Source organism: Chanos chanos, chromosome 6, assembly GCF_902362185.1.
Source record: "Chanos chanos chromosome 6, fChaCha1.1, whole genome shotgun sequence".
Lineage (NCBI taxonomy): Eukaryota > Metazoa > Chordata > Actinopteri > Gonorynchiformes > Chanidae > Chanos > Chanos chanos.
In genome coordinates, this window is record NC_044500.1 from 31,978,165 (window position 1) to 32,004,848 (window position 26,684).

The 26,684-nt window shown below is 41.5% G+C and overlaps 1 protein-coding gene across 4 annotated transcripts; it reads left to right on the forward strand.

Moving 5' to 3' along the window:
• dag1 (dystroglycan 1) lies at window positions 1-26,429 on the forward strand. 4 transcript variants are annotated; one of them, XM_030777690.1, is made up of 3 exons: window positions 1-329; window positions 16,394-16,930; window positions 23,667-26,429. In XM_030777690.1, the coding sequence occupies exons 2-3, from the start codon at window positions 16,622-16,624 to the stop codon at window positions 25,956-25,958; spliced, it is 2,601 nt and encodes an 866-aa protein (XP_030633550.1). In that variant the 5' UTR covers window positions 1-329; window positions 16,394-16,621; the 3' UTR covers window positions 25,959-26,429. The 4 variants fall into 4 exon arrangements, with proteins under 4 accessions (XP_030633550.1, XP_030633552.1, XP_030633551.1 ...); XM_030777692.1 differs by having other exon boundaries at window positions 16,397-16,930; XM_030777691.1 differs by lacking the exon at window positions 1-329 and adding an exon at window positions 537-623.
• Window positions 26,430-26,684: the final 255 nt, after the last annotated feature.

Sequence of the window (26,684 nt, forward strand, 5' to 3'; positions counted from 1 at the left end):
GATATTGACCGTCAGAAAGAACTCAAGTAGGACTCCTAATCAAACACCGTAACTCGGGAATGTTACTGAATTAAAAGTGGTGGATTTAACCAAACTGCTGCGCTGAAGTCTCACGAACAGCTACATAACAATCTTCCTGGTTGGTGAGGTTGAAACGAATCGAGACAGCTAGCGAGGACTCAGCCCCAAGGAAATCAGAGGGAAACCAGCCAGCGTTGTTGTGACAGGGTTATACGACTACCAACAGGAGCCTCTTTCATCGGTGCAGACACATTTTTGCTTTTGTCAGTGAAGAATCATTGAAGGAATACCATTCGACTTTTGGGACGGTCAGTTTGTTCGTTTGTTTGTTTTCATTAGATTTTAAAATATCAAAATTGTGTGAGGAATGTTTCTTATCTTGTGTTAGGCATTACAGTCTCTTGGATCGACTAATCGAGACTGGAGACTCGCTTCTGTCAGTGAAAGTGTTCAATTTGTAGATCTGGGGAGAAAATTCAAGGAGAGAGCGAGATTCCCTTCGTCTTTTCTCGGTGGATTCGTATCACAAAACTACTGAAATTGTAGTGACATGAAATAGAAATAGTGCCGCTACAAAATGTGAATTCAGGTTATGGAAACAGGTAAGGTCAGACACAAGTGGTTTATATTTAACACTTAAGGAAGCTTTAGTGGCAGAAGCCGATGTCTGGTGTTAAGCTAGCTGGCTGGCTTTTCCAAACCCGCTGTCCAGCTAGCTAGCTGGGAAGCTAGCAAGCACATTGTAGCCTGCTGTTTTCCGGCTTCTCAAACAGGTGCATTTGAGATGTGTATTCCGATACTAAAAATAACGCAAGTTTGTACTTAACACATATCATTCATTTGCCTATTTACTCTGTGTTATATTTTAATTGTTAGTAGTCCTTGCTGTTAGTTTTGTCGTTTTATTATGATCCTTGCTGACAAAGCAAAGTAAGGTTAGAACAGAACCGACTCGGAGAGGGTGTTCATATCGGTGAAGTCACGTTATTAGAAAATAATTTGATGGTTGCCGTACAAGACGGACTTTGGTGCCATGTTAGCATGTTTGTTTCGTTGGTGCAGTTTTACAGGGTCACAAGTGAGAATTAATTAAAAGGAATACTGGGTCGATATGGATGAGAACACCGGTGTTCTGTTGTTTTCGAGGCGGGATTCTTTAATGGAAATGGTTTTTGCCCACTGAAGTTAACTTAACTGCTCACTCCACATACCTTTGGAATGGCCAAGTTACACCTCATATAGAAGTATTAACTTGTGATTTTTAATTGTACTATTAAACAAAGTCGTTTTTTCAGCGCTGAGCAATTTTTAATAGTAGTTCAGTTACAGGCATCAGTACTTACTCTAGTTCAATAAAACGAGTAGGTGACAAATAGAAATAGGAGTATTCGTTTGTTTCCTTGTATTTATTCTTCGCAACGTGTGTGTGTGTGAGAGAGAGAAAGAGAGACTGAGAGACCAACAGACCGACATACAGACAGCCAGCCAGGAGGCAACAGTCCAGTTAGTAACGTTGTTCAGAAAATGACAGGATGGGAACATTAGCAGCCGTCCTCGTGTGTGCAGCATTGACGCTAAAACAGACGACACAGACTTAACTATAACAATGTGTAATTTGGCATGTAAAGGCTTTTTATCATGTTTCTCACGTCTTGCTCTCCATGGAGACGTTTTAAAACCTTTCATGTGGACTGGAGGTTCGCCTGTCCTGCTCTAGAGCAAAAAGCTTCTTCCGGCTCTCTGCCTTAAAATGTGTCGCTGCATCACCCTTAATTCTGTCTCATCAGTGAGTGTTTTTTTTTTTTTTTTTTTTTTTAATTTTAGATCCGGATATCAAAAGGCACATTTGAGATGTAAATCTATCCGTTTTTTCCCCAAGATGTTGTGGCGCTCAGATTTTTTAAGTACATTTTTTCTCGCAGCATACTGTTTAACATTGCTACCAAGTTTTGTTAAGCTAAGACAAATTTAACACAAGCACATGTGGGCCTGTGCCAACATAGATATGAGTTTTGTGAATGGAGCACATTAAGTTTTAGCCAGTTTGTAGTGCCTCTCTGAAATGGAGATGCAGGCTTTTCTTCAGTACATAAAACTAAGATATTTAAGCATAGGCTATAACTGACTGGTAGATTTTTTTCTTTTCCTCAATATTAACATGTGGGCGGAGACTGCACCCCCCCACCCCCCCTTTTTTTTTATTTCAGATGTGTGACACAATGGAGAAACATGCCTCCTTGGCTGTGAGTTGTCTAATAGGTTTTCAATGTCATTTAAAGATGTGATTCTTTGAACATGCATCTTTGTGCTATTTTTGAACTAGTGTGCTAATGTTACAGTAATTAAATGTGGTATTACGAGTACATTGTTGCTGTCAGTTTAATTATGATGGTATGGGAAGGTGTGGCTCTATTTCTGCACGTGTGTGTAGTCTGTTGTACTAAAGCAGTTCTCAAGTGTCATTGATTTGTTTTGCCCCTGAAAACAACTCGCTTGCCTCTGTAATTGCATGTTCATTTGTTCGTGTATTAGCACTACTGCACACAAATGTCTCTCTCTTTCTCTCTCTCTGTGTCTTTGTGTCTGTTATTTTTGGGGAGGCACAAGGAAATTTCAGGTGGAAATTCAGTTATTACACCCAAGGGGGCATTTTCTGACAGTGACTTTTTACACTTAGCACTGTTTACCTTATTAGCTGTGAATCACACAAAATAATGCAGCAAATCAACTGTTCGGCTCTACTTCCTGAGCTCCCCTTGAACGAATGGGAGTATGTGTGTGGCATTTAAAAATCCACCACCTAAAAAATGGGGGAAGGGGGGTAATCCATGCCCATGTGGCCTTGCCAAGGCCTAGTCTATATATAGCGGCATGACTTCACTTCAGCTCAATGTTAAAAATAGATTTGCAAAATATGGGGCTCTCTTTCCTGTAAGTGACTTCCGATGCACAAGCTAGTGAAAACTGCGAGTAATAATTTGCGTGTTTATCAGATTTGTTTTTTCATGGATAGACTTTAACTGGGATTATGCCATCCCTTCATGCACAGATCCCTTGAAACAGTAGAGGTCAAATCAAAATCATAAACAGAAGAGATGAAGCACAGACCAAACTATACCACAAAAGCCATCCTCTTAAAGGGACATAGAAGCCCAAGAAATGGTTGGATTTGAGATTAAACAATACTGTAAGCAAGCAAACAGAGATCTGATGCATATACTACACAAAGAGTTCTTTATTCACGTACACACACACACACACACACCAAACATGCGCGCGCACACACACTCACACATATATATACACACATCCACGCAGTCTTGTTTATTTTCTTATGAGCTGTTACATCCTTTTGAGGCACTGTCTGCTGTAGCGCAGCAGTGTGCAATAGTTCACACTTCAATTGCAGCCTAACCTAGATTTCCTTCGTGCTGCTTGTAAATAACCCGAGGTTCTGCGTCGCGAGGGCTGTTCAGTAAAGGGGCATTCAGAGGCATCTCATGTGCTTTAACAGCACGATGAGTTTTACTACAGTAGCTTCATCATGTCTGAAGACTTGCTGTCTTCGACCGGTAACTCATAGGCTAAAATTCAGGAACTACAGATTAGCATTTAGTCTGCATGACCATTTAAGCCTCTGTAAATCTAAAGACACTCAAACAGAGGGTGAATTACATTTTGTTTATAACAGTTTTGAGTGAACATGGACCTAGCTGTTTATGTCCTCTGATCACAAATTGTTTTGCAAATATTTACACAAAACGCAGACTGTACCTCCCTTATCGCACACTCATTAATTTATTATTCATGATACTTTTTGTCATTCTAGTCTTTTTTTTTTTTTTCCCTTCCTAAAAAATAGTGTGTTGTGGTGTCTGAGTAGTAGCAGTTAATTTGAAGGCTCCTTGGATCTCAATCAACATTTTATTCAGGCAGTTTGAGAATTATAAAATGATAGAACTTTAAGAGTTATAAGTGGATTAAGGAAAGAGACGCGTTCGTATTGAAGTATTCGTAAAAAGAGACAGTTCTGCGCTCTGGTGAGCAACTCCCTTTTTATTTCCACACTGATAGTAAAATACACATGGAGCAGATGTGGCCTGATATCTGCTTTTGGAGGGTTTGGTCTGCAGACATGTTTTTGTGCCATTGTTTTGTCTGTGACAGTTTCCTGGGAGGGGTTTTATAGGAGTGCCAAATAACAAGCTTGCAATGTTATCTTTTTAAGAGCAAGGCCCAAGATAAATTTGCTTTTGTCGCTTAAACTAAAGGAAAGGGCAAACTGGTGTAAGGCAAGGTTATTAAATGAAACTAAAAAAGACTGCCCTTTTTGACTACACCCCCCCCCCCCCCCCCCCCGCCCTTTATTTTTTTGTTTTTAGTAGAGATAATATTAAAAGATACATATGTATATTCAGTCCCTGAATCAGGAGAGTGATCCAGTTAAAGTTATAGGCTATGCATATCTGCGTGAAAATATTTTGCCTGGCAGGCTGTGAAAGAATTTATGTGTTGCTAGTCACGGTTTTAGGTCTTGTTATTGAGGCAATGTTCAATAAGCAAACTAAAGCAGGAGAAAGCATGGATTGAAAAGATGTATCCAGAGTAGCCACAAAAGTATTTTCTTTGTTTGTAAGATCTGCAATGTCGAGGTAATTCTGTTCTGAAAAATAAAAACACATTCTTGAGGCCAGGTAATTCAGTACATTATTAAGACCAATTGATTGTAATGAATCAATCTAGGCTAATGGTGTATGGACTCAGCACTCCTCATGATCCTCACTGATATGGGCAAATAACCACGTTGGTCACAATACCTGACTGACATTCTTATAGTGATTTCCTCCTCCCTTGCTCTCTCCAAAGACAAGAGTGATCTAGAATTTGTCAGGCAGTTTATCCTCTGAGAATATTCCAGATCAATTCAAAATCAATCAAAATGTGGTGATTTTTCTGGAAAAGCTGTCTGTTGGGGAACGATTGATTTCTTCTTTTTTCCCGTATCAACGAATCACCTATGAATGAATGATAAGTGTTTAAAAAAGAAAATGAAAGCCTTTGAAAAGCTTGCTAACGATTGCTTGTGGTCGAAAACAAGCAAAGGTCATATGCTTTCGCTGTTGTGGCAGAATCAACATCAGCTCCAGCTGTGATTTACAGAAGTCTGGATTGCCTCTTGTTGGAGACACAGGCAACCAAAACTAAAGTCTGTGTTAGAGTCTTCTTCTGCTCTAGCCAAAACTGTGTCTTGGCAGGCTAGAAGAAACGCAGCTGTGACTACACTAACAGCCTTGCTGCTCTGCCTCTGTATACTATTTGAACAATGCGGGAATGAAATTCTTTTTGAAAAGCCGGAATGTTAAGATCTGTGAGGTAAAGATCATCTCACTCTTTCCCAAAACTGTCTTTTGTGTGAACTGTATATGCTATTTCCTTTGGGCAGCATAAAGATGTTGCCTTGACTGATAGTTTCATGTGATGAAAAAGCAAAAGTGACATACTTCAAGGAAAAGATTGAATGTTCTGCTTAGGCAGTAAACTGAGAGAGAGCTTAATGGGGCATAGGATGTTGGTGCAGTGTCTTGGAGATGTAGACATATCATCTCTGGGAAAGTGCCAGCTTGAATTTAAAGCTGGCATCCAATGCAAAATTACAATCTTGTATAAATGCAACAAACAAATTGCTTTCCTATATTGTCTTATCACGTCTCGTATAATGGTCGGATGATTGGTAGTAGGCCATCTTAAACACTCTCTTTTGAGAGCACAGTTGTAGACTGCACCAATTAATGTTTGCCGAAACCAATTTGTGCTCAACAGCCCCATGGATGGAGGAGTTGATTTTCCCAACCCAGCAAGTGGTTTTAGGTGCTCTTTGACCTCTCCATAAATTGGCCTTTTTTTTCCTGGAGTGAATGAGTGTCTGCTGTGGTGTATCTGGACTTTGCTTCGCCTGTGGTGAACCCAGACGCAGACAGTGGCCTCCTGCAATCAGGCTACTTAACAGATCAGACTAACAAATATTAGGGAAAGTAACATTAGCATTGTGCAACAAATTACAAGTAGTCTTATTTCTGTCACATAGTCTCCCAGAAGATCGCCTTTTGTTGTTTGTTCCATTTGGTTAATTGTTCTATGTATAGTTAATAATTTAAGCCTGCTTTGGTTGATGAATGATTTACCAGTGTTTTGATGTCTGTATACTATGCTGTGCTATAATCTAGTTTGAAAGCCTGATCATGGTTTTTGTATCTCCTTAAGGTGCTGACATAAATTATGAATTTGTATTTTATCCTTGTCCCCAAATCTTGTTCTTTGCATTTCCTAAAACTAGTGGAGGAGACTGTAAGAGAAATGTCCATGTCCTTGTTAGAGAAGTATTTTCCTCATCCCATATTCCATTAAAATGTAGATCCTGTCAATTTGTTGTACAGTCTCCATCTACCACAAAGCTAAATCAAATTAAGTTAAATGAATACTGATCATTTGCTTGTTCTTGCTTTTAAAGTAATACAGTGAAATGAGTGTATCTGTCTATGAACGTGAGGGAGTTGAAAAAAAATCACACTGAATTGACATATTTCACATTTGCCTAAGTCTCCTGCCGAGACAGTTTTATTGGCAATTGAAATCAGCAATGCAGATTGAGAGATGGGTATGACATCCTACGGGGTTTGATATTCAGGCCATGTGCTGTGTGCTTCGTCCACTTTTGTGCAATCTGAAGGCAATCAATTTACTTTTGCTACAATGCCTGGCTCTACACATGTGGGTGGAAAAGTTGTGCGGTAGCACTGCAGGGTCTGTTTCCTCCCTTCTTCAAACCTTTTGATTTCTCAATATAGAGAGAGAAGTACATCTTACTAATCTCGGTGGTTAATGTTTTTTTTTTTCCCTTTTTTTTCTTTTTTTTCTGAGCTCTTTTCGTCTACGTTTACTGTAGCAGAGGGAGAAGATTGATATTTTTTTTTTTTCCTTTGATACCATGCCGTGATTTGTTTAAACATGTAAGATCCGTGCCATAGTGGTGGTCTTTGCCTTTGTTCAGTTAAAAAAAGACTTAATTTGACTGCAGGTTTATAGAGTGGAGAAAAAGGCATACTGAAGCTAATTACGTGGAGTTCTTATCGAGAGGTGGAAAAACAATTGCTATTGTTTCCAGGCTGATGCAGCTGACTTCCTGTATTTGGTTGTGGTGCACTAGGCAGGGCAATCACTAGATAAGGCTTATGCACTCGGGCAGTCCTGAAAATTTAGTGACCCCTGAAACCAAATTCTCAGCGGCTCGAACACGTGTGCTTTCTCACGGCCTTTGATGACTGGATGTTAGCTGCGGAATCGGCTCTGCATTCGAGACGGCAGAGAGAAAGTCGAACGAAGGGCTATATTTGAGGCCAGCAAACGATGAAGTCCTCCACCTGGCCCGTAGCGCTGAAAAGCACTGACCTAGTAAATACAGAAGGCCACAGTGTAATGAGGAAACTAGAGAACGCGGCCGTGCTACTTCTCACAGTTAAACATTGCTGCCTGTTTTCACGCTAGGCAGTGTCTTTAAATTTGAATGAAGGACATTGTTCCTGCTATTTGAGTCCACCAGCAGCTAATTCATCTCACCCTGGTGCACCAAGACTCTCAAACAACCAATAACCAAAAGAGCAAAAGGATTTTTTTTTCCCCCCTAGCAGCAGGTTCTACAGTGTCCTAGTGTAGAAACAGCAGCTGCCATTTTGTCAACATAGAGGTTTCTGATAGTTTGGCTAAGCGGGTGTGAAGTCCTCTCTCTAATGATGTTGCACATTGTTCAAATCGCCATGTGTCACAGCCAGGACTGTGCCAGAATTTCTCACCTTATTCAGACAAGATTTTGCCATGATTATTCAGTTGGACAGGAATGCAGTTGTTAAGCATTAAGCTGAGAATGCAGGAAAATTAGGTTAATTGCTAAGATTGCAGAAGGGAAAGTATATTTCTCATGAATCCATTGTGGAGATCTTATTTTGATGGCCTGGGTGTGGTGAATTTTGATATGCTTCTGAAAGAGATTCTGCAATGTTCCACTTAAGAGACTGGATAGGAAATTTATACTGTGTGAAGACCGGGGAAAAAAACAAAAACAGAAAAACAACTGCATTGCCATCATCTGTTGTGTCCTCAGTAGTATCTGTGCCATGTTGTATAAAATTTAAGACAAGGTTTGATTAACATTTTTATGCCGTTTTATTTTCAGTGTACTGTAATGTCTGTTTTACACACAACCACTGTGGCATTCACAGTCTGCTCGGTAACGGTCATCTCAATGCGTAGTTGTTCCCAGATATTCTCTGAAAGAAAGTTCTCTTTGTTTTATTAATGTCTCAGCTTTGTGAAATATGCAACAACTGTCTAACAATAACGCTGTGCGGTTATTGTCCAGCACTGAAGAGAGCTTTACGTTTTTCTGTGGCATGACTGAGTAACTTCAATCATGCTGAAATTTCAGAAAGTCACAGCTCTTCCCCCAACTGGATATAGGCCTGATACCTGGACTTTCTGATTTGTGGTGACTGTCAGGTTTGCGGTGGAAAACAGCGAGTTGTTGCATATGTCAATTGTAAGAGCGTAAGCAATTTGGATATCACATAAGGTCCCCATCTGAAAAAAAGGAAGCAGGCATACTCAGTACTCAACTCACAATTCTCAGGCTGTACCACAGTGTTCTAAAAACAAAGCTAGAAATGGTGGTGGTCTCTTTTTGAATTTATTTTGATTGTCCATTTTCTTTTTATTTTGTTTTTTTCTTGATTGTCTAATATCTAAAAGTGAAGGGCTGATTTACTTTCTTGTGAGCTTGCAGAATTACCTAGTAGTAGCAAGAGACAACCTGTGGCATTATGGTTTTAATGCATTATGGTTTTTCACACTTTAAACAGGGAAGTATTGATGTCTGTCACTCATACCGCAAACTCCCGTTTTACTGACAGAAGCAACAGTGATAGTAATTGTTCCCTACCCCATCCTTGGTGATGAGAAAAGCAGATGTGTTTCTTTTTTTGTGGGCTGACACATGCTTAATGTTTATGCCTCTGTTAAAATGCGCGTGGGTAAAGATAGCTCAGTGCCACGGACGGCATGTATAGCCCCACCTTTGGAAGTGTAGTGTTGTTTTGGCGGCCAGAAACATCACAGCATTGATATGTGTGTCATCAAACATCACCAAGAGGGAAAATAGATTACCTTGCCTTTTAGAACACCGTACTGCAGTTTGTTCAGAGCAAACTGAGATTCTCTTTGAAGAGCAGTCCTTCAACTAGTCTTACAGCTCTGTTACCCATCCCCCTTTCAGAGTTCTCTCTCTCTCTCTCTCTCTCTCTCTCTCTCTCTCTCTCTGTCAGCAACAGGATCTGGATTGGATGACCCAGTGTAGTATTTTGTACAGTCTCAGGCCCAGCAGGATTCAAAAAGAGAAAGAGAGCTATCTCTCCCAGGTTGTTGTACATGTGCTGAATGCCATTGTCATCCCCTTGCCCCAAGGAAACGTGGCAAGCTGCTTTCTCCATCCTGCTACTGCAGATTAGCACCCTCCCTCCTTTGCTTCTGGCACACCAGAGAACAAGTCCCCCCCCCCCCCCTCCACCAGCCCCCAGATCAGTGTCTTGAATGCAAGATAGCCTGGAGCATTTAGTCTCCTCAGTCCAACGTTCCTGCATTTTCTCAGCGTCGGATGGACAGCTAATTCACAGGATCACTAAGTCACTCTCTCCCCTGCCTCTTTTGTGCGAATCTGCTGTATTCACAGGAGGGTTCATCTTACACTTGCACATTGACTTTTTTTTCTCTTTTTTTCTGTCTTCTTCTTTCTTTTGGGGGGGGGGGGGGGGGGGGGGGGGCGTTTTCCCAGAAATGAAAGAGCACTTAATTCGTATTTTCTTTTGTCCTTGAACGATCCTTATCATATCAAGCCCTGTGTCCTTTTATTTGTTTGTTTTTTTTTTTTTTCTCCTTTTTTTACCTAAAGAAATACGTTTCCATTGCTGTTTGCACCATCATTCATTTCCGCAGTTTATCTTTTGTTAATATTGTTTTGTAGATAAGGCATCAACCACAGTCTGGCACTTTAGCTTTGACCTTGTGAGAACTATTTCTGTCCAGATATGTGGAAGAGAAAGGGCTGTGCTTGAAGGGGGGTGGGGTGGGGTGTAGGACAGGCTGTGTATTTATAGACTAGCCCATGATAAGAAAGTGAGAAGAGAATTTAGCGACAAGAGCCTGGAGACTTAGTGATGAAGGACCTGTGTGGCTGTGAGTTCATCTGGATTCCCTCACTGTGTACACCATGCATCTCTGGCCACTTGCTTTAAGCAAACGGTGCTCCGAAAAGTATTTGAGGGAGACCTGATGTCAGCTGCCGCCTTCTGTGGTGTTGCAGGTTCCCCTTTAATTACGAGGGGCAAGGGTGGAGTTTGCTGGGGGTGGCGTGCAGGTGGGGGGTGTGGGTTGTGGTTGTAAAGCAGTGAATGGGTAGCCAGGATTTTTGTGCTTTGAAAGTTAAGTAAGGGTGTTTTTTTTCCCTTTAGGGGGCTGTTATCGGTGGAGGGGTGGAGAAATGCATTAGACAGCAGTTGGGGTGTGTCTGCTGGGTGTTTGTTGGGTAGGGAGGCCTGCTGTGATGTGTTGGGGGAGTTTGCAATGCCAGCTGTCATCCTTGTCCTCTACCAGCTGCCCCCAGCTGTCTGTCTGCTCTAACATGGAGGAGTCACTGGTGGTCTTCACCAAAGATGAGGACTGTCTGATCTTGCCTTCTAGAATAGCTGGCTTGTTGCACACAGTGCTGGGTGTATTATTTTATTTTGGTACCTATTAAAATATCAGCCAGATATTATTTCAGTTGTAGCTGAGGTGCAGTTTTCATTGCATTCAGTATTTGTTTGGACTGTTGTTAGGTAAGCAGGTTTAGATATAGTGAGTGTGAATTTGTTTAATTCTGATCATGAGGTGTAATTACAAGGGCTGCAAAGGCACTCTACTTTTCTTTTTTTACTAGATTTGAAAATGTTCAGTAACTCTATCAGAGATGTGTCTTTAATTCTGCTCCCTCTTTTTTGTGTCTGTGAAGGTTGTGGCTACAATTTGTCTTGTGCATTTAAGGAGATTATTTCAGATTTTGTTGCAATAGGACCGTTAGGATCTTAGTTTACCTAGAGGGAAGTCTCTGAGTTATTTTAAGGAGAAATTGGAAGTGTGGTAAAGCAGTTTAGCTATTAAACCTGGGCTGCACTCTGTATTCCTAGCTCCCAGCTCGTTTTCCTTAATCATTTCCAGTGTCCTAATCTGGGCTGGATGTGTCCGTCTTAGTAACAATATCTTCTTAATAAGTGCCCTGGAGAGACAGGTTGGAAAGTGAACGTAAAGGATTCTAATTTTAGTCCAATGTAATTATACGAACTACCTACAGATTTCAGGGGGTTTAACAATAATTGCATTTTTCCCTCATCTTGGTTTAATTTTTTTTTTTCTTGCAGTGTTGCAGTGTTATAATTACAGAGATCTGAAGAGCTTCAGCAGAGAAAGCAGAGCTGAGCCCCACGTGAGCTGTAACTCTCAGAAAGAAAGAGCTGACAGCTGACTGTACAGAGCTCTAATCAAAGTGGACACATGTTCTGCCGTGTTTGGGAAGAAACACTATTCCCATGATTGTTTCCCACAGTTAATTTTTCTTTGCCTCAAATTGAAAACACATCGGAGATACTTAAAGTACTACTGAAAGCTGTCTTTTTTTTTTTTTTTATTTCACAGCTTAGGGCGAAGACAGAATCCCTCAAGTAAGCTATCAACTATAAACCTAGGCTACATTTAATTCCTAAGTAAGGCTATTGTTAGATGGCATTTCTCATCTGACTAGCCCAGTGTGTTTTTGAACCCTGAGTGAGAAATGCGTAGGTTGATGTAATAGAAACCTGATCTATTCAGAGACAGCCTACTTAATATATTTTCATCTGGCTGCAGGTGCGCTTTGTAACAGAAGATCCTGAGGCCATTGCGACAAGCCATGGGAGTAAAAGCTTCCCATTGTTGCTGGTATGTGTGTGGGGTCAGGACCAACACCACACCCCTTACTCGAGTGTCAAGATTACCGTTTGGTCGTCCGGTTCATATTTGCTCTTTGCAGGCATGCTGAGACCTGTGCGTTTGAAGAGGCATTTCATTTTAAAAAGAACCTGACCCTGAGTTTTTCTTTTTCCAGCACACACTGGTTTGTCCCCCCGCTGGACTGATTTATTTGTTTTCTTTCATTCTTTATTTTTATATTTCTTTCCCCCTTTTTTTTTTCCAATATGAGCTTTACTCGCACACTGTTCTGTCCTGTGGCCTCTCTCGCAATTCACTGACTCACTGAAGTGTTCAAGAATTACCCGTTAAGCTCCTTGACATGATACGCTCCACTATACGAGCGCACACACACATACACACACTCTATGATGGAGGGTCCTGTATAAAGAGTCCCTAGTCTGAGCAAAATTTCCTTTAAATCAGTGAGTTTCTTGTGACTAACCCGCGCCTAGTTTTGCTTCTCCGGTGACGGACGGCTTCACCCTGTCGCCACGCTGGCCGAGCCTCTTCACTTGAGAATGCGACCGTTTTAGAAAGCCTCTATCCTCTTGTCTTCATGCCCTGTCGTTTCCATTAATAGAAGGATCAGCTGTGTGTCTGCGGTGAAGGGTGGGGGGCATGGAGGGGGGCGGTGTTGAAGGGCAGCAGGGAACTGACCGGAGCTAAGACGACGGGACAACTCTTCTTATTGGACGCTGGAGAAGTTCCAGGGCTGCGACATCCAGGCAGACTGCTCATACGTTGCAACGGCAGTGTTAGAACATCATTAATCACAGCACTGCATCATTTCACAGTGAGAACAACCCTGACTTTGGCTCACCAAATTAGGAGTGTGGTAACAACCCCTGACCCAGCCGAGGGTGTAAACAACGCTATAAAAAGGAAAGCCATGGGGGAAAAAATAACCATTTGCATTATGGTCATTCCGAGTCCTGAAGCGATGTCACTTGTTCGGCTCTAATGTTCATTTAATCTCCAAACACATGTGGTTTACCACAGTGTCATGCATTATCATTTTAGTCAAGTACATGATGCTCCTTAAATAACACCATCATTGACTGTATTTTCGAGCTGTAGTTTGGGACCTCAGTTCCAAGAAAGAGTTGAAGTGATAAAAATGACAAGATTTTTTAAATTGTAAGAAGGATATGACGGCCCATTCTGTGCTTATTCTTTATTAACTATCCCAAAGCAGACAAGGTCTTTAAGAGGTGTAGTCACATGTTCAAGATGGACTTATTCCAGCATTTGCTTTTCTGAAGTTCAATCATAATTCACTGTAGTATGAATATCACACTAAAACAAGCAAAAACAACCCTGGTATTCTTTTTTCTCGTTTCAGACTGCAGAGGTAATTGGCAATTCGAATTTAGCTGAGAGGCAGATATCAATCCTAGTGAAGCCTCTTTCTTTTCTGTTTTTCATGGTTTTATGTAAGAAAACCTTGCGGAAGGCGGAACATACTGTCTAAAATTCAGCTGATAGGTATTGTCTCTGTTAAGCCAACCTTTGTCCTCTTCAGTAGTCTAACTCTTTCAGTACGTTGTGAGATAGTGTAAAGGCTGTGCATATTGTGCGGAATGGAACAAAGTAAACGTTAATTCACCTCTTTAAACCTGGGCTTGAGTGGGATATCTTTGTTTATAAGTGTACTTCAGACTTTTAACAGTTCAAATGATGCTGGATTTCAGTGCCTTTATTTCTCACTGTAAGTGGAATGACTCAGTGTAGGAGTTTTGTAAGAAACTTTTTTTAATCATTTCACCATTTTGTTCTTAAATTCAACCATCTAACTGTATTAAGCCTGTAATCTTTCTTTTTACTAGTCCCCTAAATGTGGTTGTGGTCATAAAGTCTGCATTAGTTCTTGCTTGAGATTGCTTTACGAATTGACTTTCAGGCATAAAATTGTGCAGAGATGTGGGGCACAAAACTTTTCTTTTTAATCTTTATTTGTGAGGACAATTGCTATAAATAAAGGTACAAAGTAAATGCTGGTTGAATGATTAGCTCAGAGTTGAATGTTTTCACACAGTCTGAGTGTGACTCACAGTCTTTTTTATCCTGTCCAATAGCGGCAGTCCCCAGTGCATGATGGACAAAGGATGTCACCATGGTGCTAAGGGAAAGAGTTGTGTCCCTGCCAGAACCCTGTCTCCAACAAACTTATTTTCAGGGGTTGCTGTGTACTCCCCCATTCCTGACCTACCTCCCTCTTTAATCTCTTAGTAGTCCGTGGACTGCTTCTTTACAATGGCCCTCTGTAGTAATGCTTAGGCATTAGTCCTACACTGCACCCCCCCCCCCCCCCCCACCCCTTTGATTTGCCCTCTTTTGGTGAATTGACACCCCCCCCCCCTTGTTCTGCAGCTTCTTCTTCTTCTTAGGGATGAGGTATCAGGAAGCCTGTTCCAGAGGCTGATCAGGTTGTGTTTGCATGTTGAAAGGTTTGAGCTTCACTGTCGAGCGCTCCAAGCCCGACCCGGGCCCTCGTGTCGGACTGATCAAGAAAGGAATGTGGTGATGGCTTTTGCCTTTTGTGAACAGCCTTCACTTTTTGGAGTGCTGAAAGGATGTCTTTATCTGCTACTGAAGAAAGGTTTGAACTCCTTTCATGATGGCACTCCCTGTTCCATCAGGCTTATTGTTGATGCTGAATAGAGGGGCTGTGAAATCGAGGAGGTGAAAGGGGTCATAGTAGTTACTGTACCTCCAGTCATACCTGTCAGCTTCAGTGATGTGTGATAGAGCTCAAGGCATCCTGCAGAATTCAGGCTTGTAACACTACGAGGAGCGACAGAAGGTTTCACCAAAGCTAAGGCCTTGAATCCCACCCCCCTCCCCACCCGCTTTCATTGCTCTTGCCAGAATCTAGAAAGCTATTTGTTAATCAATAGACATTTTTGTTCATGCTTTTTTTTTTCAAGTCAAGAGCCCTGGTTTAACTAAAGTAACTGTGATGGGCAAGTTCAAGGCAGGAGAGAATTTCTTGGACGTTTATTCTGTGGAGGTAAAAAAAAAAATCAGATCAGTTTGTACTGGGTGTTTTCCTGGGTGTGAATTGGAACATTTTAAACAGGGCCTTTTCCATGCCACACCTTGTTCCCTGTCTCATAAGAGGAAGTACCAAGCTGGGACAGCCCAGGACAACAGTTACAACCTTCATATGTTTTACGAATAAACTTCACTTTTCAAAGACATTTGATCACAGTTTGAAAGGAGCACACCAACACCCCAAATATACATTGACTAATTGCCAGTGTCATAGCAACATGGAAAAATGCTGCTCTTCCAAGTAACTTCTAAGTATTTCTTATCCTTCTGTTTTGTTATATCATCTTTTACTTAGTAAATGTCCTGCGGTTTGTAACCTCAAAGAACCCCTGTCTTGTAATTCACCCTTGCCTTGTTATTCTCCCAGTAGTAGTGATATTTTCTTTGCGTTCATGTGTGTTTGATTCAGTAACAGGAAACCTATGCTGAGCAGGTGTCTGGTTGCTGCCTAACACAAACCAGACTTCAAAGATAAGCAGATTGATTGTTTTGTCTTGGTTAGAACAACAGTCGGTGCAGCCAAGAGAACGAAATGCAACAAGACGTGGGCAAGTCAGAGAGAGATGATAGTTGTTTTGGGCTCACCCAAAGGGGAAACTTTCTCCCCCTAGCCAGGGTATGAACATCTCTTAAGAATGTGAGACCCAGTTCCTAACTCTTGCTTGTGTTGTTGAACCCCAGCCAGATAGCCTGTTCCCTGGGGAAATCAGCTGTATTGTGTGGAACTGTGCCCCTCCCAAACCTAGAAAGCCACCCCACTCTTCTGTTCTGGGGTTTTTCTTCTCCATCATGAAAGACCTGTATGAATAACAAACCTGGGTTCAGTGCACCCCCCAAGCATCACCCCTCCCCTGAGACAATGGAAAAGGCATGCATTCATCTTTCCTCCCCTAGAAATCCTCCTGCTGCTTGGTCATTGTAGACTGACGCCTGTCTCAGTACATTTCAGTGGACGGTCCACTGAAAGTCATGCTGCTTTAGGGTTTTCAGGATAAACTGGGTGGTGGCTTAGTGAGTTCATAGAACTGCTTGGAGAATTAGAGAGGATTAATCAGATTTCGGCGATGCGCTGGTGTGCAGGATATGAAAGATTTGATTTGATCCAGCACTTACCTAAAACCAACTAATTTTGAGTAAAATTATAATGTCATTTTCTCTTATTTTAATTGCTACAACAACGTTATTTCCATTGGTATTGAAATGTTCTATAATGAATTCTCTATTCTTTCAGCAGGTCTCAGAGGTAACCTTAACAATGGGATTTCAGAACTACTGAAGAACCTTCACAAAAGAGAGGGAAGAGGGCAGGCAAAGAGAACAAAAGAAGAGCACTGAAGGAGCAGAAGCTTTGAAAAGAGGATTTTTTTTTTTTTTTTGGGAGGGGGGGGCTCTGTGGGGTTTATGCTGCCCCCTCAACTGGACATCCTCTTTTGTTTGTGCGAGCGAAACAAAAGCAAGTATGCGCAATAAACCAAGAGAGTTCCGGGAAGTAGGCTGCCCCATGCTGTGGCCAGGCAGAACTGTGGTGTTGATGCTGCTGCTGGTGGCGAACAGGGCGCAGGCTGTCTGGCCCCAGGGACAGCTTGAGGTTCTGGGGGATCTAGAGGCCTCCATGCACTCCGCCGTACTCACAGACCTCCAGGAGGCGGCCTCGGCAGCAGCGGCCGTGTCACAGCCCGCCGGTTTCCCAGACTCCTCGGCAGTGGTGGGTCGGGTGTTCCAAATGAGAGTCCCGATGAAAATAAAGGACTCCATCAGCACAGTTAAGGTGAATAACTCCTCATAAGATTTTCCAGAGTGTAGGAATTGCCCTTTCCTTATCATGTTTTTGCAGTATGGTCTTATACCCAAATATTTGTTCAAGAACAACTAATGCAAAAGCTGCACTGTAAATATTGTCTACCATCCATTTTGAGTTCCCTTAAATTGCATTCCTTAGTTAGTGCACTTTCACTGTAGAAGAGGAAGTGACATTGCCCCTGGCATTGCCAGTCAAATCTTATTCCCTGCTTTCCTTCTCATAGACTCTAAAATGTCTTAGTTCTTCTAATAACAATATACAACTTAAAAACGTGCCCTGGATGCATGATAAGCAAGTGCTGCTCAAGAATGCTAAGTTGCTGAGTGGCTTTATATTTCATTCTTTGCACACAGTTCCAACCTACAGGTGTTAGTTGTGCTCACAGTCGAGTTTAACAAACTACTTGTTTATAATGTCAGATGTGCTGGCATGACTTGCTATGATTTTCAGTTCTAAACTTAGCAATCTTCAAGGAGTCATTTTCATCTGTGTATCCTTTGTATTCTGATCCACACTTGTGACATTTGGGATTTGTTTTTGTAGTCCAGGGAATGACCCCTAGGTGAGGTTAGATGTAGTATCAGTTTGAAACCTCCTCTCAAAATATGTTTTTTTGTTTGTTTGTTTGTTTATTTGTTTTTTAAAATTTTTTCCCTTCTCTCTTTCTTTTTTGAAATCCGTTGGTAGAGGCTGTGAAATGTGACCTTAGCGTGGCCAAGTGCATAATTCTATCATTCAGATCGTCTGTGCCATGTCAAGGCTGGAAGAGTTTCTCAGGCCTGTGTGTAATCCCATATTCACAGGATCATTTCTGCCCTGTCAAGCGCATTTTTAGGTTGAAACCACAAGCCCTTTGTGCACATTTGGAAAATCTCCCCTGACAGCTGTACCAAAGCGTGCTAACACCAAGCAGTTTTAGGCTACAGCTGTTCCTTACAAATATCCAGTTCAAACTGATCAGTTGGCTGCACTCGCCTCTTCAAAATTAATTTAGCTCCCACATTCTAGTTATTTGTAAAAGCAAAATTATGATTCTGTTGCACTGGTTTCATTTACCTGATTTAGTTACTTTTAAATGTGAAGATCAGTTACACAATGTGGTGTTTGCACATGTGTTTCGTACAAATTGCATTGCCTAATTTGATTTTTATTATAAGCCTTATCTAATGTGACCATCATAATACTGTGTAATAAGCTGTAGGTTTTTCCATGTTTTATCATCTTCAATTACAAAATCAGAAAAGAAGTCAGGCTTACACCCTGTCCATTAGCTCTGACTGGTGGAGCCATGTTAACTTGTAACACATGGTTTTGGAATTATCATTTTCAGATCTTATGAAACAGAGACATAACTGTCTCAGCAAAAGTCATCTTATAGGACACTGAAATAGGTATGTTTTGTGTTGTTGGATCTCTTGCCCTTTTTAGCTGGTTGGAAATGTAGGTGTGGAATTTTTTTTGGGGGGGGGGGAGGGGTATTTTCCTGCATCAAAACCAACTGATGAGTACTTAAACATGTTGTGGGTGCTGATAAATAGCGACAGATGTTCCTGTTGTTTTCTATGTCCTAGTTGATGTGGGTTTAAAAAAAAATGCTCTGTAATTGGTCTTCATTCCTCCGTGTCTGTATTCCACTCCTCCTGCGCTCTCATACAAGCCTGTGATGGTGGGATTCTTCCTCATTCTCTCAACCCCTCCCTTTCCTAACCCAGAGACTGGCACTGAAATCTAATTAGCCAGCGCTTCAGAGCAATGGAAAACTTGCGCTATTGAACCCCGATAGAAAAAGGAAGGTTCCAGTCATCTTTTGTGCGTATGGTCCGATGTAAATCATTCCAGGTTAATATACCCTTGTTCGTTTTGAAATGAGATATTGAGCATAGCAACCACCACCACAGTGCTGTCTATTTGAAGGACGTTTTAGCCGCCCTGAGAGGGTCTGAGTCATTTTTAGATCAGTCGTTTTGAGCCTGCTGAATATGAGTCCTTAGTTTCTGTGTGGTTGGCTACTGACTATTCTGAATCTTCCTGTTGTTCTCTTTCTGTCCACAAGAGTGCACTAGTGTGGGTTTTCTGATTGAGAAGTGTGTGTCCTTGGCTGTTCTCCTTGTGATTGTTTCTGTAAGAGAAGCTCAGAGGATTTCTGTCATTAATAACCTCTTTGCTTTTACTTATTTTTCAGCTCTTTCTCTTCCTTTTGTCTATTATGGATAACTTTTTATAGATCTAAGCAGAGCAAAAAAGTGTGTAGTTTGAAGTCGAAGGTGCACAGCAGTGTTCTGACCATTTCCATCTCAATTTATGTAGTCCATTTCATTCAGCAGTATCTCGGAGAGTTAAAATAGCTTAAGAAGGAGAGGGTGGATACTGTTTCTGTCATGCTTGAGTGGGTGTAGTTCACTGATGATATAATTTTTCAGTAACATGCTGGGGTGCACACGGAGCTTACAAGTCACCTGACTCATCCAATGGATCCAGGGTCTTTTGCCCTTCTCATTTTCTCCTTCATGCTTTCCACATTTTCTTCCTCTGGGTAGAAACACGTCAGCTTTCAGCTGTCACAGATCAGCAATTTAATGCTTTAACCAGAATAAACAAAATTTCTGTCCAGTAGGTTTCTTATTATCGTGCCTTTTCTCAAGCAGCTGAATTTATTTTAGGACTTAATCGGATAAAAGTAAAGGAAGATTTTGATTAGTCACCTAAAATAAGTTTGCTATTACTCTGCTTTTGTAGTAGCTCCAAAAGACATCACCTAGATCTGACGAGAAAAGAGTTCTATATGTGCTTGTAATGTCCTGAGGAAAAGTGGGCCACATTCAGCAATCTCGTGAGTCAGATTCACGGTTTCCACTTTCAGTATTTTTATGGATTTTCTTTCCCCACTTATACTTCTTATTCTCCAAAATCCACCCACCTTTATTTAGAGTCTTCTGCAAGGCTGTACTTCTAGCCCCAAGTAAGCAGAATCATGTAAATGTTTAACTCAACAAAAGTGGCTAGAAGACCAGTTCCTTATAAACATACATTCAGCCAAAATAAAGGGCTCTTCCTCAAAATTTCCAGTGGAAAGAGTCAACTGTGCCAATTCCCCTCTGCCTTCCCAGCCTCCATTGCACCCTCATATCACAAAGACATGCCTGAACCCACTCCTTCAGAACTATGAATCTTATCTTTTCAGCTGTCTTCACACCATAACAATGGGGTCTTTTTTCTGTAGGCTCTTCCACAAGTGCACTACAACAATGGCACCCTTTATTCTTCCTACACCAAGGGGTTTTTATTTCTCCATCTAATTCCTTCATGACAGGAGAACATTTTTCCTCTTCAGTCTTCACTTGATTGTGATATGGATGCCTCTCAAGAGAGGAGATGCTCACTCTTAGGTTTGTTTAGCCATATGAAACATGTGGCTATGCTGCCTTTTTATTGCAGGAAAAGGCCTGTCTTTTGGCAGGGGGATTGCTGCCTTGAAAGTGGATAGTATGAATCATTGGTATGAAAACCATTCACTAGCCTAGATGTTTGTGAGAGTGGTGATTTTGTCTGTGGTTTTGTTGCTAATGTTCTTCTTTAGTTTGGTTTTGTAGTCGCAGGTTTCGGATAAGTTCCTCCTGTTTTCCTTTTTTTATGGGGAGATTTCGTGGTCACTTATTTTCTGAATTCAATAGGCTACACTATGATTTTGAACTTCAAGGTAGGGAATTAATAAAAATTGCATATTTAGAAAAGTCATACACACAGCCATAGCTGTAGGAAAAATAAGAATGCATCGCTATTTGTAGGTGCGGTGTAAATGTATCACTTTTGATGGGCTGCAAACTGTTCATTTTTAGTTTATTATGTACAGTCATCTCCCCATTGATTGTAAAGTTTCCACTCAGCATTCAAAAAATATATCTGTTTTTGTCTGGGGCCCACACTATGTTTAATATAATATAATATTATATTATATTACACACACACACTCACATGTATACATACAGGGGTGTTTCTAGCTATTGAAAAGATCAGGGGCTAAGCCTGGGGCTCAGAAAACCGGAGCTTTTCATCGGGGAGTGCGCCTCTTCCAACTTTGTGTGCACTGTGCAGCGCTTGATTACTCCCCCCTCCTTCGGATGCTGTGAGTCAAGTTTGGCTCTGTTACACAGTTTGTCTGTTGTTTCGCTATAAATACCTCCTTTTCGGGGGGAAAATATTCAGGGCTGAGCTTAAAATATTTGGTGCTATAGCCCTGAATGATCAGATCTAACGGACCTATATATATATTTTCCTAGCTGACTAGTAGGCCTAGTCATCAGTTCAAGCCAACTAGTCGTTGCACGTTTATGATATTAATTTAATAATTTAAATATATATTTTTGGGACATCAGAAAATGGTTTGAGTTCCAGGGCTGAGAAAGAATGTTATACGCAACATTGTTAACACTGTGCTACATTAGGCTACAGAGAAATACAAAACCGTATTAATGAGCCTTTAAAATATAAATTTTACGAGCGCATGCATGAAGCGAGCCACCTGTTAATGACAATCCTAACAGCAAAAAAGCTGACTTTCATCACTACATAATGTACACAGTCTCTTAAAAATAGACAATATCCCATTTGTTTTCTTAAGAACTGTACACCGTAGTAAAGTATTGGGATTTAAGAATCTGAGTGGCAGTGACATCCAGGGGGTTCTCCCAGGCCGCCACACAATTAGGCCATTAATTATTTAGCATAATGGAATAATAACGTTAGGCTACTGTGGAGTATTAGGGCCACATTGAGGAAGGCAAAATCTGAGATTTTGAGAATAAGGTCATAATATTATGAGAATAAAGTCGTAACTAAGAAAAAAAAAGTCAAATATTACAAGAATAATATCGTAAAATATCGAGAAAAAAACAGCAACCAACAATACTCTGTCGTATTAGGCTACTTACAAAATTCAGATTATAAGTCATGAGGTCAACGAACGATAGGCAAATCTTTGCATGCAGAGTCTGCATGTCACCTTCTTGGGGTTGTTCTTTACACATGATCCCACACTTTGCATGATGTCCTGCCCGACATAGTCTAGTAACTTTTTAACGACAAGGCGCAGCTCCCAAATGGAGTTTGAGTTTTTTTTACCAACCAGTGAAAGCTTAGTAGTCGACTAAGACTCTTCTCGTCGACTAACGGTTTGGTCAACTATTAGGGGGCAGCCCTAACATACCCACACACACACACGCGCACACATACACACACACACACATACATACATACATATATATATATATATATGCACACACACACAAGCGCACACACACATATGTCAGGGTCTCCGCTAGGATTTGTTCTGCTGGTCCGGTGTCCGGAAAAGAATTTATTTTACCGAATCTTACCGGTCATGTTTCAGTAACAGCCTACGTTACAAACACAAATAAAATTTACACCTAGTTTGACAAAAGAATGACAAGGACCTCAAATCGTTTTGACTATTTAACGAACAGTAATGATTAAGCAAAACGAACAGTAATGACTGAGCAAAACCTTCACATTAGCTGCTAAAATGTAGGCTATTACAAAACATCTCTAACCTGTAACATTTGTAGCCTGTCTAAAAAAAAAAAAGGTTAAGCCTACATGGCATCAAATGTAGCCTATAGGTAGCCTATTTACTCCTTTTCTTCATTGCAGTGACATCCTATGCTGCCGACTTGAAATCAGACGTGTCCAATGTGGCTTTGCAGCTTGCAGTGCACATAAGCCGCGTCCACTCTCCCCTCCTCCAGACAACTTCGCAGTGCCGTCTTAATTTGATTTGTTATATATATATATATAATGATTTAGTGTATATTCATCAGCTAGATTATAAATTAGAACCACAATAAGACATAGCCTTGAAGAACTAACCTCTTTCTTGTGAACAAGTGTTCAAGATTATATACTGATGTAGCCTACATCCACTGGCTAACAACATCACTTAAAATAATCACAGACAATAGATGTCAAAATCTGTCTTGTGTAGGCCTTCAAAGGTACAGAGGGGTGTGCTGGAGGGGAGTGTACCTTTTAAAAAGCCTCAAAGCTCAAGGATGAGATTAAAAACCCTGGCGTGGTAGCTCAGACTCCCTGTATAACAGCTGCATACTGTTGAGACCATTACTGATCTGTCTCAGGAGCTCTAGCTCTACCTAATTCATCACACATGATTTATTAACCACAAAATTAAGGATCTGAATGAGGAGGATGCATTTTTACATTTGTTCTGCAATTTGTTTATTTTAATGTTTCAACATGTCCCACTGATACATTACTTCAAATTTCTGACTGTTAAGGCTCATTGAACATTCCTCCAACTGTGTAACTGGCTAAATCTCAGACTGCAGTAATCTATTGCCTCACAAGTGCATTTAAAAGACACATAATAGAATTGTATATCCCCTTGCTTAAGAAGTCACAGCTGCTTTGTAGAGCATCCTTATGTAATGCAATCTTTGAGTGAGGAAGAGATGATATCACTGTATTTCTGTCATTTACTGCACTGCATTTTTAATTGGCATTATGGTAGCTTCAAAGTCTCTCACATTTGAAACTGACATTGAACATGTGGGAACCTGCAGTATGTTGGGACACTTTACAAAGCAAGAGCATTCCACTCATGCCTTATTTTTGATGAGGTAACATCAGAGGTCCTAATGGTCACTGTCTCAATTCTTTTGCTTGATTGCAGATCACTGAGGCAGGCAAAGATGTCCTGCCAGCATGGCTACACTGGGATCCAGACAGCAGCACACTTCAAGGCCTTCCATTGGAGTCTGACAAAGGTGTCCATTACATATCCATCTCAATTTCTAATGGTAGCCAGGTCTCCCACAGCCCTGATGTCTTCTCTATTGAGGTACATCCAGAGGAGCATGCTGACACTGATCCTATTCAGTTAGCAATTCAGGCAGCAAGCAATGACGTTCAGCCTTTTGTCTGTGGTAATGAAGAGCCTGTGACTGTGCTCACAGTCATTTTGGATGCTGACCTAACCAAAATGACCTCCAAACAGAGAGTGGAGCTTTTATCCAAAATGAAAAAGTTTTCAAAGGTGGGGCTCCAGCACATGAAAATCCTACCTGTTGTCAACAACCGCTTGTTTGACATGTCTGCCTTCATGGCTGGGCCAGGGAATGCCAAAAAGGTTGTAGAGAATGGAGCTCTTCTGTCCTGGAAACTTGGATGTGCTCTGGATCAAAGCAGTGTTCCTAATATCAGTAGTGTTCAGACTCCAGCGAAAGAGGGAACCATGTCAGCACAGCTCGGGTATCCAGTAGTGGGATGGCACATAGCAAACAAGAAACCTCATGTGCCTAAAAGGGTGAGGCGGCAGCTCAACAATACCCCAACCCCTCTCCCTTCTGTTCTTCCCCCAACTACATACCCTGAGCCCCCCATCCGCATTGTACCCACTCCCACATCACCTTCTATTGCACCCACTTCAGACAGTTCTGCACCACCTGTGCGAGGACCCGTACCTTTACCTGTAAAGCCCACGATTCGCACCAGAGATCCAATTGCCCATACACCAACATTAGGACCTCCTCAGCCCACAAGAATCATGGACACAACCAGCACTATTGCTATTCAGCCCACAATGACCAGGCCCATATATATTGGCCCATCTGTAACTCAAGCAACACCTACAACTAGGAAACCATCCAAGAAGGGAGACAAGAGCACACCTGCACCAAGGCAGCGTAAGACTACCACACCCAAGCCTCCCCCACCCAAGCCTCCCCGACGCACGACACCATCATCTGTTTTACCTGACATGACTAACACTAAACCAGAACTGCGCAACCCTATTGATCAGGTGAATGCATGGGTTGGTACATACTTTGAAGTCAAGATTCCATCAGATACATTCTTTGACAAGGAGGATGGAACAACAGACAAGCTGAGGCTGACCCTGTGGAAAAACCGCAGTGATATGGTCGGAGAAGACTCTTGGATACGGTTTAATAGCACAAGTCAGTTGCTCTATGGATTACCAGACCGACAGCAATTTGGCAAACACGAATACTTTATGTATGCGACTGACAAAGGTGGTCTGTCTGCAGTTGATGCCTTTGAAGTCCATGTTAATCAATGGGGAAACAATGATAAGCCGCCAGTCCTGTTTGTTGCTCGTTTCCAAGGAGACCCACGCATGATTACCAACGATGTCCAGAAGAAGATTCTTCTTGTCAAGAAATTGGCCTATTCATTGGGTGATCGCAACAGCAGCTCAGTTACACTTAAAAATATCACTAAGGGCTCAGTTGTTGTAGAATGGACTAATAGCAGTCTCCAGCAAAACCCATGCCCCAAGGAACTGATCCAGGCTATGAGTGCAAGGATTTCAGATCCTAAAGGCATACCCACTACAGAGTTCAACAGAGCCATGGAACCGGAGTTCAAACCACTGGATATTACTGTCAAAGGCACAGGAAGCTGTCGAAACTACATGTTTGTACCACCAGGTGAAAGCACCACGCCAGAACCTGCTGCTGTGACGCCTCCATTGGGCTCAGGGCGACAAAGTACAGACGATGTTTATTTGCATACAGTCATTCCAGCTGTTGTTGTGGCTGCCATTTTGCTGATTGCTGGCATTATTGCCATGATCTGCTACCGCAAGAAGCGAAAAGGCAAACTTACCATTGAGGACCAAGCAACTTTCATCAAGAAAGGAGTGCCCATCATCTTTGCAGACGAGCTGGATGACTCCAAGCCCCCACCATCATCCAGTATGCCCCTTATCCTTCAAGAGGAGAAACCTCCTCTCCCACCACCTGAGTATCCTAATATGGCCAGTCCAGAGACCACACCGTTAAACCAGGACCTTTTGGGAGAGTACACAGCCCTACAAGATGAGGATCCTAATGCTCCTCCTTACCAGCCTCCACCACCTTTCTCTGCTCCCATGGAAGGCAAGGGATCTCGCCCCAAGAACATGACCCCATACAGATCCCCACCTCCTTACGTGCCACCCTAATGTTTGCTGATGCCTCCAGTTTAGGAGGACAGGGAACTTATGCAGTTCCATGCCAGTGTTGTCTCTTTGGAATAAAGGATCTGGGAGGGGCACTGCCACTTGGGACGATGGGTGGGGTGGGGCTGATTTGTTAAAAAACTGGACTGAGAACTGAGGGGGAAACTATACAGAAGTGTGCTAGAGAGGTCAGCAAGAACAGTCTAAGCCTCTCTAACTACTGCTGATTAGTTGGGACATACACCCCCACTGCTTTCTTGTCTAGATGGGCTTTTTCTGTTTATTTGTTTGATTTTTGTTTTGTTTCTTTTTATTTTGACTGACTTCAAAATCACACAACTTGCCTAACAGCACTCTTTTTATCTTCTTAAATCTTTCTTTTAAATAATAAGAGAAGACAATAAGTAAACTGACTGTTGGTGCAAAGGTTTCATAGAGGAAATCTATGGGAAAACACACTCACTCACACACACACACATACACACACACACACAGAAACACACACAAACAAACAAAAAGAAAAAAAAAACCTACAAAAGAAAAAAGGAAAAAAAAAAACAGCCCTGCAGTCAGTAATGGGCTCCTGTTTTGATTTAATAAGGTTTGCTTTTTAAGACTAATTGTACTATTTTTATCCTTATTCACACATCTAGTCAAGATGAGCATAACAACCAGAGGTAGCCAAAAAGACTGAGAAATGCAGATTTTTTTTTTTTAATCCACTGTAAA